The following is a 17,393-nucleotide window of genomic DNA, read 5'->3' as shown; positions in this document are numbered from 1 at the left end:
TCGCTGCTTCCTGGAAAGTCTCGGGTGTTCTACAGACGTCTGAGCCTGTAATGGGCTGCAGCTCGTTAAGAGCTCAGCTCGTTAACGAGCCCGGCTGCTCTGACACAAACACCACCTGGATCAGAACCACCGCCTCGAAGAACAGAGCGCGTTTGTGCTGAACTTGTTACTACAATCGGCGAGAAGCTGACGAGCTCTCGGAACTCCAGAACCCCTGGTTCCAATAAAGTTGTGGTGACTTCACGGTCATTCTGGAAATCTGAGTTTTGCTCTTTCTTTCCAGGTATGGCAGAGTTAGCGAGTCTGGTGCAGCGGCTGGAGGTGGCCGTGGGGCGACTTGAGGTCATGTCGGGGCCGGGGGGCAGCAGCACAGGAGGCTCTGCGGGGGGAGGTAACCGTGCACAAACTCCTCCCCTTTCAGGTGTGTCTGCAGCCAGCGTCATGTGACTTCTTCCTCTTTCAGCCGTGTCTGCGTACGTCGAGGCTTTCGACAGCATCGTCAGCGGTCCCGTGGCTCAGTACCTGTCCCTCAGCCAGCAGATCGGCGGGGACGTCCAGAAACACGTGAGTGCCCCACCCCTTAAAACCCGCCAGAAAACCTGGACCCGGTTCTGATGAAGCTGAGTGGTTAACTGCACACAGTTTCCTCGCTTTGTTTCAGCTCAGAGTGACTCATCTCACTGCTGTCAGAGATAGTTTTAAGCTGCTGCTCATGGGATTTGTAGTTATTGTTGGAACTTTTTATAGACCCAATAATCAACAGTTTTCTGCAGTTTGAAGCTCTTTCACGTTTCCTCTGAAACGTTTTGCTCCTCTTTAGGCAGAGATGATGAAGCAGGCCTTCTCCAGCCAGAGGCAGCTCCTCATCACAGCCTCCAACTCCCAGAAGCCCTCTGATGTGAGCCACACACCTTCACTGTTTCCACTTGGTTCCATTAAATCACTACTACAGTGTTTTTACGTCAAGTTTTCTGTTTATAATTTCATAAATTACATAGTTCCATTTTAATGCTAAAAAATGCACCTAAAATATTTTATCTTTACACTTCTAATTGGTTGAATATTTTATAAAAAAAAAGTAATTTATGTTTAGAAAGTGCCTTTTAGATCTTTTTTTGTTGTTCTTTTATTTAAATATTTAGCATCATTTGTCTGTGGTTGATTTTTCAAAGTAAAAGTCCTTCAAATATTTATCTTTGTTTAAAATAAAAAAAGAAAAGTTAAATTCTCTTCTTTACACCGATATTAAAACAACTTTTTTTTACATAATTTCTCTTCATGTATTAGAAAAATATGTTTTAGGAAGTTTAAGTTGAGAAAAGTGTTTCTTACAGATCTTTTAATTTGTTTGTTTCATTTTTTCAAATAAATTTAAGAACTTCTTGACGTCCAGAAGTTGGCCTCGTGTGTTAAAGAACCGTCCTCTCTGCAGACTGTCCTCACCTCCCTGATGCAGCCCGTCTCCAAAGCCATCCAGCAGGTCCAGGCGTTCCGCGAGCAGAACCGGACCTCGCCGCTCTTCAACCACCTGTCTGCGGTCAGCGAGAGCGTGCCGGCGCTCGGATGGGTTGCCATGGTGAGGCCATTGAGGTAAAGTCGGTCAGAGCTCCTCCCTCTGACAATGCGCTCACGTGACTCCTCCCCATGCAGGCGCCGAAGCCGGGTCCTTATGTCAAAGAGATGCAGGACGCCGCCATGTTCTACACCAACCGCGTGCTGAAGGACTACAAGGAGAAGTGAGTGGTCTTCACGTCCACGCGGGTCTGTGTTTTCTGCGTCCTGAACCTTCGTCTCGTCCGCAGAGATAAGATGCACGTGGATTGGGTCAAAGCCTACGTCTCCATCTGGACCGAGATGCAGAACTACATCAAGGAGCATCACACCACCGGGCTGACCTGGAGCAAGACTGTGAGTATCCTTCTTCAGAACCACGTGAAGCTACGTTAACTCCACCTTCTGCAACACACGTTTAAGCAACCATTTTAATAAAAAGTCTAAATAAATGTACATTTACATGTAGCTATCATAAAGGAGAAATTAATAATTGGCGGTTTGTGAAATTCTAGTTTTTTATGTATTGGAACAGAGCTGTGAAAGAAAGTCTGGAGCAAAATCTACGCTTGTAAATAGTAGAAGAAGAAGCCCCTCCCTGCTCGTCCCGTGCAAACACCATGGATTAAATTCACATGCAAAAACCTACAGTTCACATCACCTGTGGTGATGAACAAGCTCTCATCTACACCGTCCTCCTCAGGGACCCGTGGCCTCCGCCTCTGCAGCGCCGCCCAGGGCTCCACCCGCCGGTGGGTGTCCACCCCCTCCTCCTGGACCTCCCCCTCCCCCCGCAGACCTGAGCGAATCAAGCGGCGGTGGCGGCGGAGGCGACAGCCGCAACGCTCTGTTCGCCTCCATCAACAAGGGGGCTGACATCACTAAAGGTGAGGGGCGGGGCTTTATTTTAGTTTATTTAAAAAAATGCTAAATCAAATTATTTATAAATAGTTTCAAAATCCCATAAATTTCATTTTGAATATTAAAAAATATTTATTCTACCATTGAATCATTTTAAATGTGGCGTTCAGGGACCCTTTATGAGCGTGAGGGCTTTCATCTTCAACCTTCATGTCCTTCCATTCTATCTCAGGTCTGAAACACGTGAGCGACAACGAGAAGACCCACAAGAACCCGGGTCTGCGGGGTAACACCGGCCCGGTCCGCTCGGGGCCCAAACCCTTCGGCTCCTCCCCACGACCGGCGGCCTCCACCGCCCCCGCCCGCACGCTGCCCCCCGTCCTGGAGCTGGAGGGGAAGAAGTGGAGAGTGGTGAGTGGTTGATTTGATCTCGGCTGCCGGGTATGTGCAGAGTTTTCCTGCATCTTCATCCTCTTCTTCCTCTTCCCGTTTCTTGGAGCGCAGGAGAACCAGGAGGGAGCGCAGGGCCTGGTGATCGGCGACACTGAGCTCAAGCAGGTGGTGTACGCCTTCAAGTGCAACAACAGCACCCTGCAGGTCAAAGGCAAGATCAACTCCATCATCCTCGGTGAGAATCTCAGCAATGCAGCTCTCAACTGAATACAAGCACAATACGCCCCCTGCTGGCTGTTGCTTAGAAAGGAATTTTCAAATGTCAGTATTTTACCATTTGAATCTTTTAATATGGACTTTTATTTTGAAATGTAAAAATACAAGCCAATGAGTCTTTTGTATGTGATTTCTTTTGCAAAATATAAAAATTAATGCCTGTGAGGCTTCTCGTATAGCTATATTTTATTTTCAAAATAAATGCCCATCTAAGGCTTTTCATATGGGCTTTTATTTTGTAATATAAAAAATAAAGCCTTTATGAGCCTTCTCATACGGCCATATTTTAATTTTCAAAATAAAAACCTAAGGGCTCTTATTTTGAAATACAAAAAATAAAGCCTGGATGAGCCCTCTTAAATGGCTATATTTAAATTTTTTTAAATTAAAGCCTATGGGCTCTTATTTTGAAATATGCAAATTATAGCCTGGATGAGCCCTCTTAAATGGCTATATTTTATTTTTAAAAAGCAAAAGTCCATTTGAACCTTTTCATATAGGCTATGTTATTAAAGATAAAAATGAAAGCCTGCATAAGCATTCTCATACGGCTGTTTTATTTTTCAAAATAAAAGCTCAAATGAGGCTTCTCATGTTGCCCAGATGAGCCATGTCATACAGACTTTTATTTTGAAATATAAAAAGTAAGCCCAGATGAGCCCTCATATGTTCTTTTATTTTTCAAAATAAAATCCTGTGTAAGCCGTCTCATTGTGAACCTGCAGATAACTGTAAGAAGATGGGCCTGGTGTTTGACGATGTGGTCGGCATCGTGGAGGTCATCAACTGCAGAGATGTCAAGGTCCAGGTGCGTGCGGCCCTCCTCCAGTAAATGCTGCAATCGCTGCGCTGCGTTCACGCGGCTGAGCTTCCTGGTTTGCTTGTGCGCAGGTCATGGGGAAGGTCCCGACCATCTCCATCAACAAGACGGACGGCTGCCACATTTACCTGAGCAAAGACTCGCTGAGCTGCGAGCTCGTCAGCGCCAAGAGCTCCGAGATGAACGTCCTGGTTCCCAACAAGGACGGCGAGTTTGTGAGTCGCTCATCCCGGTTGTCGTTTTTGGTCCTGATGATGCGGCGTGACTCATCACTGCTGCGTGTGTTTGTGTGCAGACGGAGCTTCCTGTTCCCGAACAGTTCAAGACTGTCTGGGACGGCCAGAAGCTGGTGACCACAGCCACAGAGATCGCTGGATAGATGTGACCGCCCCCTCCATGGGCTTTCCACACCCCCATTCCACAAGTCCCACCCCCTACCAGCTAACGATCACGCTGTAGACTGAGATTCAATCCTCATGACCCACCCTCCCTCCCCCCTATCGGCCAATCACAGCTGCAGCTGTTTCCCACCTCCCACAAGAGCCAATCAGAGGGCTGCTTGCTCCCTGCAGCAGAGCCTCCAGCCAATTAGCAGCGAGCAGCATCCCTGCAACGGCTAGCACTTTCACAGGCGTTCATGAGTTTGCCAACAGCTAAGATCCTCCAGCGTCACATGACCTCGAAGCCGCTTCCATCAGAATTCCACGGTTTCCCTTCAACCATGCGGGAGCGTTCGGGGCGTTAGAAACATTCCACATCAGGAAAACTGAAAGCTGCACCTTTGATCCACCTGGAAGTTTGTCCAGATGTGAGCAAAACATCCTTAGATCTTTCATTTTCTTTGATTTATTTTGGGGCCAGAATCAGAAATGTTCTCGTTAGTGCTGAGACGTCATTAAACTGTTGCAAAGATTCAGAGTTTGTGTCTTTTATTGATCAGATTCACAGCAGAGACGTTTTATTGTGTTAGAAAAGTTTGATCTGTTAAAGCGGCGAGAGGAGGAGGGAGGTCATGGCGGGTGGAGGGGGCGGGTCCGTGCACCACTACCTCAGGTACGGCAGCAGGTTGGCGTCAAACCATTCCTTGGAGAACTGCAGATGGTCTCCCTCGGTGGCCAGGAAGACCAGCTTTCCGGCTTTGTCCATGGCAGCGAGGCCCAACCGGTCCTGCAGGGTGGGGACGGAAAAAGAGAAAAATAGAAATCCAGATCGGAACACCAGAGAATGCAGTGAAAATTGTCTCCTGCAGATCTCAAAGACCTCTAAACACCAAAAGATGCAATTGAGTCCTGCAGTTACACCTCCTTGCCACTAGGAGGCCTCAGCTTTATTTTTACTGTTGAGCTCAAATTTAAACAAACTGAAATGCAGAAGTAGTACTTTAAAAAATGGACTTAAGTTTTTAAATCTCAAGTTTAATTTAACTTTTTATTTTGTCTTTTTAGTTGAAAATCACAATTTTTGGAGGGATGACTGAGAAAAGCTGTTTAACACAGAAAAAAAATGAAATTGAGCTTTAATTTACTGATTCACAGAAATGTTGCAATACATGTTGTATAATGAATAAAAAGCCTGATTAGAAATGTTTATATAAACTTAAGTTTTAAATTTCATAAATATTTTTTTAGCAGAATTGCGTTCACTCTGCTCTTTGAAACATTTTTAATATAAAACAAACTTTAGCTTTAATCCAGTACAAGATGTTTAGAAATGGAGAAACCATATCATTTAATCTGAAAATATGACTTTCAAATAATTTTCCTGTTTCGTATGGACCAAATTATTTATAAAGACTTGTTCTGTTCAGATCTGTTGCTCTTTTCTGGATTTCAGCATAGTTTATTTTAAAATTATATTTTTAGTTCTAATAGAAACATTCAAACTTTATCTTTTTGTTCTTTATTTTAATAAAAAAAATCATTTTTGTTGTGAATTTTTGAGCTAGAAATAAGATGTTCATCTGTTAATATTTATTTATTCAAAAGGAAAGAGGCCGTACCTGTTTGTAGAGGTCGCTCTCTTGCAGAGTCTCCGTCTCTTTGGCCTGGCCTGTTTTCAGGAAGCCGAACCACTGAGGGGATCAGGAGCAGCTTTTAGTGCCACTTCCTTCCAAATCTACAAGATCCGTGAAGAGCTCACCTCAGAGTCGACGGGATCCACCACCGAGTCCTGCAGAAACTTGACCATCACAAACTTCTCTAACTGCTGGAGATTCTTCTTGTACGTCTCGTTTACGGTCTGCAGCGGTAAAATGAGACGGTTACTAAAATCAAAACTGAAATGATTTATTATTTAACACTAAACTGCCAAATGCTAAAAAGTGCAGAATAAAAAAAAAAATAAACAGAAGTAAACCAGATGCTAAAGATGTTAGCCTCTACCACAAATGTTAGACAAAGATAATAAATCGAGTATTTTATAATAAAAAAATATTTGTGTATGCATTCATATTACCTATTTAAAAAAATGAACATCGACAAAAATCTCCCAAAATGTAAGAAACATGCAAAGAAATGCTGATTTAATGCTAAAAATGTTAGCCACTGTAACAAATATAAGACAAAGAAAATAAAAGCTTCCATTTCATGCTAAATGTGTTTCTATTTCCATAAAAAAAAGAAAAATAACTGGAAAACGTTAAAAACAAGACAAAAATGCTAGAAAAAATAAAACTGCTAAAAATGTTAGCCATTAGCAATAAAAATCAGACAACAAAAAAATAAAAGGTTAATCATCTATTTAAATAAGTTCTAAATAATAAATAAATATTTATGTTTTAGGTGTTTTGCACCTAAAAAACGGACATTGGAAAACAATAAACAGAACAAAAATGCTCAACATGTTAGATACGCTAATAAATATTACACAGCAAAAACAAATAAAATGTTAATCATTGATCTGTTTTTTGGTCATTTTTTTTTTTTACGTCTAAAAGAAAAAAAAACAACATTAGAAAGAATTTAGAAATGGGGAAAAAAAAATAACAAAAATATGCTAGCTTAGCTAAATCATAAAAAACAAGGGAAAAAACCCTGATAACAAGAAAAAAAACCTGTGGGTGGCTAATTTAATTCTATATTACATCTTTAACAACAAACTATATAGAGAAATGTTAAGATTGTAAAGAGCTGGAATGCTAAAGTTAGCATTCTACAACTAGCTAAATTGCAAAAACCTTGAAGATGAATTGTAATACTTATAAGACAACATTGCTAAGATTAAAAAATAAATGTAAGCACGAAATGTTTATGCAGGTACAAATATATATATATATATATATATATATACACATATATATTTTGAATTTCAAAAAGGTAAATGGAGCTTTAGCTCCATTGTTTACATTATTTTGACTACCATAACCATTTATGCAATTAACGTAATTCCAGCGGATCTTGAAATGGAGAAAAGCCACTCTGGACTGGTATGCAACACCTAGCTGTAATGCAGTTTTTGCTAAAAGTAAATCACCTGATTCTGTCAAAGAAAAGTGGTTTTGTGCCGTTGTGCCACACTTTACCGTAAAGTTTTGCGTATCAGTGTAAAGGCACTACGCTAAACTTTACATTTGTAAAGTTTGTCAAAGAGCATGTGTTATTTTAAAAAGCAAAATTTTAGAAAAGTGGATGAAAACCAAAAATGAAAACTGCTAAATCACTACACCATCAACTGTAAAGTTGTGTCCGGTCATTTACGACCCGCCTCATTTAAGCTAATTATGCTACATTGGGTCAAAAGGTCTTCCAGGCTTTTCCCACATTTCGGAATCTTTATCATGCCTCCCACAGCTGCTGATGAGGACTTTGCTGGGATGGACTCTACATACTGACCCTCTCTTGGTTGATGTCTGCCAGAAACACGCTGTGCTTCTTGTAGAGGTTGTCATTGAGAGGGTCGTGCCAGTACTGGGCCTGCACCAGGCTGACAACACAAACACACTTTTGAGTTAGAGCGCGCTCTGGATCTGGGGCCACTGCGCCAGTACCGCACTCAACTCACTGCTTCTGCACCAGGTCGCTGTACGCCCCCCTGTTCAGAGCCTCGCGGATCATGTCGCACACGTGGGAGCTCTCGCCGGGACACCTGGGCAGCCCGTACACACCTGGATACAAAGACGAGCAATGTCATAGCCGGAGCTCCGGGTGTGTGACATCACCTTCCCTCCTGGGATTTCATCACCTTGGTGCTGGCCCCCAACAGAGATCAGCTTCTTCATTGGTGGGGAGGAACATCGCTGAGCCACGGCTCTCCTGAAAAACACAAAGTGGGATAAATCAGCCCCTGGACTGATGGACGAACCAGAACCTGCTGCCGCTACGTACAGGAACTGCCCCCCCTGTGAGAAGCCCATGGCGTTGTACCCCCCCTGCAGCTTTGGGTCCTGAGCCAGCTGACTGCACACCATCGATACCTGATGGTTCACGTCCAGGAAAAACCCATTCTCTGTGTCCTGCAGGAGGAAAACGGCGAAATCCGATTAAAATCAAACTGATTAAAACCCATTTTCGTAACTATTACGCACCTCCACCACATTTTTCCCAATCATCAGCGACAGCACATAGATGCCAGGGATCTCCTGCTCGATCATCTTCTTTATGGCGCCCATGCTGAGCGGGTTGCAGCAGCTGTCGCCTGTGGAAACACGAATTAGCATTACTGAAACCTGAACTGAACATGACTGCCTCATTCAACTTCATATCTCGGAAAACCCACTCAGTTTTTCCAAAAACTCTTATTCCTAATTCCATAATACCAACCAAACTTTAATATAAGCATGAATATAAATATGTGTGTCATCTGCATATTGTTGTAACTTAATAGGAGAATACACACATTTAAAATGAGAGGACCCCTAGAATGGAGCCTTGAGGAACTAAATGAGAATCAGATCTAAACAAATACAACACTCACATATTTTTTATCTGATATAAAAATCAAAAACCTCAGTTATTTTTCAAATAATTCAGAAAAATAAAAACAATAACATCACAATATTTTATCTTTTGAAGGAGATTATATCTGGAAGCTAAAGTGTCTTCAAGCACCAATGTTTTTTTTTTTTTTTTTTTCAAACGACCCAACAGCTTTTTCGCTTCCCCTGTGATTTTATCATTTTCAACCACTGTGGAATGCAAAGTTTGGTTCACTTCTTAGAAAAGCGGAAGTAATTCAACTAGTTACAGAACATACAGTGGATGAAAATGATCGCTGAAGCATCTTCTGCTAACAACTAATCATTTTTGAAGTAGAAATGTTAGCATATATAAAATTACAGTCTGCTGAGGTCCTCTTTTATTTATTTCTCTAAACAATTAACCACTATATATGTACATTTTTCTCATTTCAAACTAAGTTACTGTATAAGCAATAAAAAGGCACCAAAATCCTTTTCCAGTTCTTTTTGGCACTTTACATTTTTAGCATGCTAAGCTATGGTTAGCTAGAAAAAAAGAGCTTATTTTATGTTTGAACTAAAAACACAGCAGTAGTTTCACTTGTATAAAGCTTTTAAAAACTCAATATTATTCTTATGAATACTTTCAAAAAGCTTTAAACCAATTTATAAGATAAAAACTGATTTTGCTAATGATAAGTTCCGGAATTTAGAGTTGATGACATCATCGCACAGATGATTAGCTAGGAGAATTCCGTATTCTGCCCGGCAACTGGATCTTTGATTACTTTTTTAAAAGTTTCTTTTAGCATTTTGAGTTATTGTACAGTTTTATGAAACTTTTTTCTGCCAGCTTGTTGTTTCTTTGCTTTTTTTGCATTTAGTTCATTATTTGAACATTCTGATATATTTTCTTCTGCTACATTTAGCATAAAAGTTAAACATTTAGCTTCCTTTAGTATTTTTTAGCTTTTGTGTGATCCTTTTCAAGTTACACAGCATTTTATCCATTTTTGTAAGCGTTTTTTTTCCCTTCTTTGATTAACAATATGACACACGTAATTTTTGCCTGTAGTGCAACATTTTATTAGGACAAAATTACTTGTTTATACATAATACATCTTAGATTTGTCTAATTTTTTGGTTCATTTAGTAAAAACTTGACAACATTCGAGATGTTACTTTTTTTTAACTTGCAAGCCTTTAAGGATTTACTTTGTAGAAACTAAGATCATGAAACCAGCAGAAGTGTGAGCCCACAAAGGTTTCTGTATGATTGTTTGTTTGTAGTTTAGAATGACTTTCAGGTGACTGCGGTGTGGATCTCCTGGTTCTGGTTCTGTTAGAGGTTGTTTCCTGTAAATACCTGGACCTGCTCCAGAAAAGAGGCTTAAACCAAAGTTCAGCACAGTTTCTGAGTCACATGACACTAATCCTACACAAACTGTGTTTTTGTCCTGAGCAGAAACTCACCCATCCCGTGCCACAGAACCAGAGGCACCGTGTTGTTGGTGGAGCCGGGAGCCGGGCCGGACGCCACCAGGAGGACCGGAGCAGCCAGCAGGAGACTGAACAGGAGGAGGGCAGCCATCCTGACTCACTTTCCTCTTCTCACTTGATTCAAGTCAGATCTGAAACGGTGGGATTTCTTTCTGTTGCTCCTCTTTGGACAAAATATAAAACAAAATACAATAAAATAAAACATCTAAATTACTGAGTCAGATCAGATTACAACATTTATTGAACCACATCCATGCTTTCATTTTCATTATCAGTTTAATGCTTTTGTAGCATTAAAAAACGAACAAAGTTGTTTAAAAACAGGAACAGGGAACTGGAATCAAAGACGACAGAGCTTTTAAAACAACAATAAATGTCTCACGGCGCAAATTAAAGCTTTTTTATATAAAATATCGGGTTATTTACTTCAAATAAATGCGTAGTGAGGTCCCAGTTGGATGCAAAGGAACACATTTTAGAAAATCTTGAATCTAAAGTCGATTCTTAGGATAAAAAAGGCGGAAAACGGTTATAAAACCTTTAAAAAACATTACTCACCGTCTTACTTTCTTCCTGCTTGGCCGGTCGACTGCTTGTCACGTGATTTGGTGTTTGGAGCAGAGAGCCAATCAAATGAAAGGGGAGGGTCCTCATTAGGGGGCGGGGCTGGAACTTCAAGCTAACTTGGTCAGTTAGCTTACACGGATTTAAAGGGGTTCTTTGGGGTTTTGAACCACTTGGTGCCGGTCATGAGGGGCCCCGCATGGGCAGGTTCGGGTCTGACCCGGCGGGTGAACGTGTAAACGGTGCGGAGGTTTTGTTTGCGGCTGTGTTCCGAATTAGCTTGTCATGCTAGCTGGTTGTGAAACCCAACCTCAGCGTTTCTGTCGGGTCGTGCAGATTCCGAACCGGTTCTAAACGAACCCCAGGATGAACATCCAGTACGAGGACCCCGCTCTGTCCGGCAGCTACGGCGTGGTGGGCTCCTTCCCGAAGAGCTTCGGCTACGGGGGGGAGGAGCAGGACCTGGAGGAGAGCTGCCCCCCCGCAGACAAGCCGAGGATCCTGCTGATGGGGCTGAGGAGGAGCGGCAAGTCCTCCATCCAGAAGGTAGGCGGGTTCGGGCTCGCTCCGAGGTCCAGCTCCAGCATTCACTTCCACGGATCAGATCAGGTGGTGGGAGGAGGTCACGTGACTCCTCCACTGAAGCCTCTGAAAGCTTCACAGGTCAGACAGAAGCATTCATGATCAGGCATGTCTGTATGCTGGCGTTGTCATGACAACGAATTGGCTCATGTTCTGCCTCAAACATGCTTTTGATTATCCTCCATAAGAAGACGATGATCATGCACAAACATCTGCTGATCTTTGTTGATCAGATCAGCAGATACATGAAGAGAGCATGTGATTGGACGAAAATCTAGACATTATGATCAGATTTAATCCATCATATGATAAAGGATGCTGATCTAGAAGCCGCCTTCCTTCCTTGGACTGTTTGAAAAAAGCTCTGAGATTGCATCAGATCGATCCACAGAGTCAATATTTTCTTTTTTCTGCCCTGCCTTAAAAAAATTGATCTCATCAGGCATGTCTGACTCATTTATTGATTTGTTAATCCTGGTTTTGTCTCTCTCTTCCTCTCAAGGTCTATTTGAGTAAAAACATTGAGTCAAATAGTTTAACTTTAAGGAAAAACTTGGAAACTTGAGTGTACTTAATTTGGAAAACCTGAAACTGCAATAGGTGTGTTTAAAAATGTAAATTAACCAGAAATAAGAGGAAAAAATGCAGACTGAGGTCAAAGATGAAATGTTTTCTCTGCATTTGACCCCTCCTGAGGGAGTGGTGAGTTGCAGACACAGCCTCACTCAGGAATCTTATAGTGGTTTAACCCCAACTGTAATCCATAATCCTAACTTTAACCCTTCTTTCCGGGTCTATGTGGCCAAGGAAAAAGTTAAGCACTGGCCGCACGTTTTTTAAGAAAAAACATGTGAGAATAGTCACTTTTAATTTTAAATTCACACGCTTTCACTGAGAGCTGTTTGATCAGCACAGGTATTGAAGAGTTTGCAAATAAACTCTGGCGCGCTTCAGTTACAGTATGTGTGAAAACATATTTATGGACAACAGAGAGAAAGAAAAATAAACAAAAACCACTGCAGTCTAAGATGAAAGTCGACTTAAAACACTTTCCCAGAGATAACGTCGATTCACACAAGTACAGATTTTTTGCAAATGGACTCTAGCGCGGTTCAGTTACTGTGTGAATCGATATGTTTATGGATGACAAAGGGGAAGCAAAATAACTGACTGCAGTCAAAGATGACAATTGATATAAAACGCAGAAATCTAAGTGAACACGTATTCACATGGAGCTGTTCAATCCAAGTACAGAAGGATTTGCAAAAAGCAGTACAGTCATATTCATGTATCCATAATGTCAGAATGTCTTTAGGTACTAAAATTAAATAGTTTATTGAAAAATATTTGGAGTTATGTCCTCGCTGATCTCTTTACAGTGTAGTTTTCCTCAGTTTCGACTGAACTTTTGTTTTTGATCAACACAATAACAGTTCACAACAATCCACTTGCATCTTCATCCAGGTCGTTTTCCACAAGATGTCGCCCAACGAGACTCTGTTCCTGGAGAGCACCAACAAAATCTACAAGGACGACATTTCCAGCAGCTCCTTCGTCAACTTCCAGATCTGGGACTTTCCCGGCCAGGTAGACTTCTTCGATCCCACCTTCGACAGTGAGATGATCTTCAAAGGAACAGGCGCCCTGATCTTCGTCATCGACGCTCAGGTAGGACGCCATTTTCTTTTTTTTCTGTGTCTAATGAGGCGACGTCTAATCAGTCCTCCTTCAACAGGACGACTACATGGAGGCTCTGGGGCGTCTGCACCTGACCGTCTCCAGAGCCTACAAGGTGAACCCAGACATCAACTTTGAGGTCTTCATCCATAAAGTGGACGGACTGTCGGACGACCACAAGATAGAGACTCAGAGAGACATCCACCAGAGGGCCAACGATGACCTGGCCGACGCAAGCTTGGAGAAGCTTCACCTCAGGTGAGGCGGATGTTCAGGTGACACAAAGTCACGCCCAGCTGCTTGAGGTTTTGTCTGAATTCCCTCACTACTCCCTCACCCCTGAAAGATTATTTCATGTGGACTTTGATGTAACGTAACAATAGATGCACATTTGTTTTTTTTTTGGCAAAGACTTCTGGGAAATTTCCAAGGCAATGGATTTTTGAATTGTTTTCGGACACTCCAACAAAACCCTTGGGTTTGCATCCTTTAACACCAAAAGAGCCATTTGGTCCAGTTTCTTAAAACCAAAACCCACTTTATCTTTTAGAAAATATACTTTATTTATTTTTATGCAGCCATTCATCTATTTTTTTTAAATGTAGCTTTCAAACATTTACAACAATTGAACTAAAAAAAAGTTTTTTTCTTTAAATAACTTTAATTTCTTTATTTTTTACAGCAGAATGGAAAAGTTCCTTTCAAAATAAAACATCATGTGTCAAATCATATCTTCCTGCTGCAGCAGATTAACTTGATTTAAAAATGCTAATTCAAACCTAGATCCTACTGTGCAGCATATATTAGAACTTAACTAATTCTTTTAACATTATTTTAAATTATTTGCACTTTTTTCAAACCCAAAGAGCCAAAATGGAGGGATTAAAGGGTAACCAAACCCTAAATTAACTTTTTTTGGCTTCTATAAATGGGGCTTTAAAAGTTCTGTCTGTTAGTCATAGCCAAAATTTTGATCAACCGAAATAAAACTGTTTAATTCTTCAAAATATAGTCAAAAATCACCCGTGTGCTGCCCCCTAAAGGTGAAATGAGGTATTACAGTTGAATTTTGTGATTGGTCAAACCATGTAAGTTTCAGAAGTCTGACATCATGATCTGCAGCTCCAGCAATGATAACAGTCCAGCCAGCCCCCAAGCCCCGCCCCTCTGACTGGATTTTCAAATTTCGGCAGTGGGTGGAGTCCGCCTTCAACTTCATGGTTTGGTTACCCTTTAAAGAGGAGCTCCAGAGTCTCAGGTTACCCTATATTGTGCTCTAAGTAGTGAAGGAACTCGGAAATGACCTTATTCTAGATGTCACAGATCTATGTTCTGACAGTTTCAAGTATGTGACCTTTTCCTTGTCGTCTCACTTCTAGATTTAAACAAAAACAACTTTTTGCTGCACAGCTCTAATAGTGTGCAGTTCACTTCCTAAAACTATACATTCACTGACAGGTTGAACCAAAAAGTATAAATAAAAGTCGTTTCAATTGTTTCAATTGCTGTTATGTTTGGTGCATTTAATGACGCGTGGAAGTTTAGATTCAAAATTTATAAATGAATGTCTTCTGAGTTAGAGGTTCTCCTCCTGATCCCGGGATCGTCTGGACCAACCATCTGTTGTTTCTGCTCACTCTTCCTCAGCTTCTACCTGACCAGCATCTACGATCACTCCATATTTGAGGCCTTCAGCAAAGTCGTGCAGAAGCTCATCCCTCAGCTGCCGACGTTGGAGAACCTCCTGAACATCTTTATCTCGGTGTGTCTCGTGGATTCGTGTCGATGGTAGCTCCTCGTCTGTCTCTTAATGTGTTTCTTGCCCTCCAGCACTCCGCCATCGAGAAGGCCTTCCTGTTCGACGTGGTCAGCAAGATCTACATCGCCACAGACAGCTCTCCTGTGGACATGCAGTCCTATGAGCTCTGCTGCGACATGATCGACGTGGTCATCGACGTTTCCTGCATTTACGGGTGAGAGGAACCTCCGAGAACACGTCAGAGAAGCTCTCCTGACCTGAAGTGTTCAACGGCGACTGCCTTTCTTTCAGGCTGATGGAGGACGGCAGCGGCTGCGCCTACGACAAAGAGTCTCTAGCCATCATCAAGCTGAATAACACGACCGTGCTCTACCTGAAGGAGGTCACCAAGTTCTTGGCTCTGGTCTGCATCCTTAGAGAGGAGAGCTTTGAAAGGAAAGGTGGGTTTTTCACCTGAGGCTCCACTGGATCCCAATAACAACCGTGTGATTTCATGTCTGAACCATAGACATGTCCGCAGATCCAGCGGAAGAAGTTCCTCAAGGTGTTTAAAACAGGAGTTACTTGGTACCCGGCTACAGGGGAAAAACAGTTTTCTGCACTATAGGGTGCAGAAGCAATGGCTACATAAGAAAGGTTAGCCATGTTAGCCACGTTAGAAGTGTTAGTCACGTTAGAAGTGTTAGTCACGTTAGAAGCGTTAGCCACGTTAGAAGCGTTAGCCACGTTAGAAGCGTTAGCCACGCTAGAAGCGTTAGCCACATTAGAAGAAGCGTTAGCCACGTTAGAAGCGTTAGCCACGTTAGAAGCGTTAGCCACGTTAGAAGCGTTAGCCACGTTAGAAGCGTTAGCCACGTTAGAAGTGTTATCCACGTTAGAAGCGTTATCCACGTTAGAAGCGTTATCCACGTTAGAAGCGTTATCCACGTTAGAAGCGTTAGCCACGTTAGAAGCGTTAGCCACGTTAGAAGCGTTAGCCTCGTAGTCACATTAGAAGCATTAGTCACATTAAAAGCGTTAGCCACGTTAGAGGCGTTAGCCACGCTACCTGTTACTACCACCTAATGGGAATGCGTAAAAAAACAGAGACAGCTTTGTTAGCATTTTCACAAATTAAAATTTTAAAATTGTCTCTTTTTATAACTGTTGAAATTAACTGTAGTCTCACCTGGAATCAAAAAATACATAAAAAAATAAAAGATAACAATAAACGTTTTTACGCCAATGACATTTCATTATTTTTATCAAACCAGAATCTAGTGTGATGAAATCAGAGTCACTGATGAGATTTTTATCTTCGATCCTAAAAACCTTTCATATCCACTCACAAGTGATCAGATTAAAGGTCTCAAATTCTCACAAGAATGCTCTGATCTCAGGGTTTAAAAATGCAACGCTTGAAGCAAAATCCTCCGTTTCGAAATGTTTCTTTGGTTTTCTATCAAGTTATTTTAGTTTCTATGAGCAAACTTCATGTATACTTCATAAACTGTATTTTAATGTCTCTGCAGGTTTAATCGACTATAACTTCCACTGTTTCCGGAAAGCCATCCACGAGGTGTTTGAGGTGGGCAGCTCGTTTGAAGGCGCCGCCTGGAGACCCGCCAGTTCCTGTAGCAACCAGCCGGGCCTGAAGTACGCAGCGCTAAACGGAAGCGCCGTTTGATCCGTCGCAGATTTACACTTTCCACTTCCGAATGATCAGCTTTCAGCACCAAACTCCACTGAACGTCACTAGAAACGGAGCACTGACTCATGAAGTTTCTCACAGACACTGGACAGAGTTTAATGATGCTCTTCATATGAATTCTCTCACTTGCTGCAGGATCTCTTGTGTTTTTTATCAGTTAGTTGATTTCTACTAGTTTTCTCCTCGCTTGTGAGGGGGGTCAAGTTTGGGTCTAAAATCCTTTTTTTTCTTTTTCTTTGTATATTTTAAAATGTATTTGAGTGCTGCTGCATTAATTAAAAAACTAGATTTATTGTTTGTAAAATCATACATCTGCTTCAGAAATCTCAAAAACACAATTTTATTGTTGTGTGTGTGTGTGTGTGTGATTGTGAGTCTTTAATAAACAAGGTTTGATACTGAGCTGTGTCATGTTTTATCAAGTCAATACGCGGGTTTGGAACATTAATGTGACCTAAATAACGATGCATGTAATCTATCATCTCTAAAATGGCTTTTTACATTTAGTTACCCCTTACCATAATTGGCAAATAACATTTTGTTTTTCTTCTAGTAATGTATTTGCTACTATGCAGCATGGTTTTTTGCTGCAGAAAAAGTTAACAACACCTGTTAGCGATCAGAAAAAAGTTAGCCAAATTAGCTATCAGGTAGCCAAACAATACAAAAAAACAATTAAAATTTACAGTACCTAATGCTTCATATTCAAAATGAAACAGTGTAGATCAAGTTAATTTGCAGCTGAATTATATTAAAAGGACAAAATGTAAGGAAATATGCTGAATAATACTGTAGATGCTATAATTCCTTAAGTAAGATAAATAAT

General features: G+C 41.4%; 3 protein-coding genes across 5 annotated transcripts in view; 2 read left to right on the top strand and 1 right to left on the bottom strand.

Annotated features, from left to right (window-relative positions):
- cap1 (CAP, adenylate cyclase-associated protein 1 (yeast)) overlaps positions 1-4,813 on the top strand; it is a 10,291-nt gene extending 5,478 nt beyond the window's left edge. The window contains exons 2-13 of the mRNA XM_024298071.1: positions 284-391; positions 464-564; positions 821-898; positions 1,433-1,576; positions 1,651-1,736; positions 1,803-1,908; positions 2,255-2,438; positions 2,645-2,823; positions 2,917-3,040; positions 3,807-3,889; positions 3,973-4,116; positions 4,197-4,813. Of these exons, the coding sequence (XP_024153839.1) occupies positions 286-391; positions 464-564; positions 821-898; positions 1,433-1,576; positions 1,651-1,736; positions 1,803-1,908; positions 2,255-2,438; positions 2,645-2,823; positions 2,917-3,040; positions 3,807-3,889; positions 3,973-4,116; positions 4,197-4,280 (1,419 nt within the window). The 5' untranslated portion in view covers positions 284-285 and the 3' untranslated portion in view covers positions 4,281-4,813. The remainder of the gene's footprint in view (positions 1-283; positions 392-463; positions 565-820; positions 899-1,432; positions 1,577-1,650; positions 1,737-1,802; positions 1,909-2,254; positions 2,439-2,644; positions 2,824-2,916; positions 3,041-3,806; positions 3,890-3,972; positions 4,117-4,196) is intronic.
- ppt1 (palmitoyl-protein thioesterase 1 (ceroid-lipofuscinosis, neuronal 1, infantile)) lies at positions 4,814-10,992 on the bottom strand. 3 transcript variants are annotated; one of them, XM_024298115.2, is made up of 10 exons: positions 10,854-10,992; positions 10,269-10,426; positions 8,424-8,533; positions 8,224-8,351; positions 8,081-8,151; positions 7,901-8,003; positions 7,732-7,822; positions 6,041-6,139; positions 5,901-5,972; positions 4,814-5,068 (listed from the first exon to the last, which is right to left on the bottom strand). In XM_024298115.2, exons 2-10 carry the CDS (start codon positions 10,384-10,386, stop codon positions 4,946-4,948), a joined length of 915 nt encoding a protein of 304 aa, XP_024153883.1. In that variant the 5' UTR covers positions 10,387-10,426; positions 10,854-10,992; the 3' UTR covers positions 4,814-4,945. The 3 variants fall into 3 exon arrangements, with proteins under 3 accessions (XP_024153883.1, XP_024153872.1, XP_024153880.1); XM_024298104.2 differs by having other exon boundaries at positions 10,269-10,458; positions 10,854-10,991; XM_024298112.2 differs by lacking the exon at positions 10,854-10,992 and adding an exon at positions 10,722-10,742 and having other exon boundaries at positions 10,269-10,458.
- Positions 10,993-11,192: 200 nt separating this feature from the next.
- LOC112162286 (ras-related GTP-binding protein C) lies at positions 11,193-16,969 on the top strand. Its single transcript, XM_024298087.2, has 7 exons — positions 11,193-11,405; positions 12,906-13,109; positions 13,177-13,376; positions 14,766-14,880; positions 14,949-15,091; positions 15,169-15,317; positions 16,389-16,969. Exons 1-7 carry the CDS (start codon positions 11,226-11,228, stop codon positions 16,541-16,543), a joined length of 1,146 nt encoding a protein of 381 aa, XP_024153855.1. The 5' UTR covers positions 11,193-11,225; the 3' UTR covers positions 16,544-16,969.
- The last annotated feature ends 424 nt before the right edge of the window (positions 16,970-17,393 follow it).

The sequence above is a fragment of the Oryzias melastigma genome, linkage group LG11 (genome assembly GCF_002922805.2).
Source record: "Oryzias melastigma strain HK-1 linkage group LG11, ASM292280v2, whole genome shotgun sequence".
Classification (NCBI taxonomy): domain Eukaryota; kingdom Metazoa; phylum Chordata; class Actinopteri; order Beloniformes; family Adrianichthyidae; genus Oryzias; species Oryzias melastigma.
This window is presented reverse-complemented; position numbering and strand designations above follow the sequence as displayed.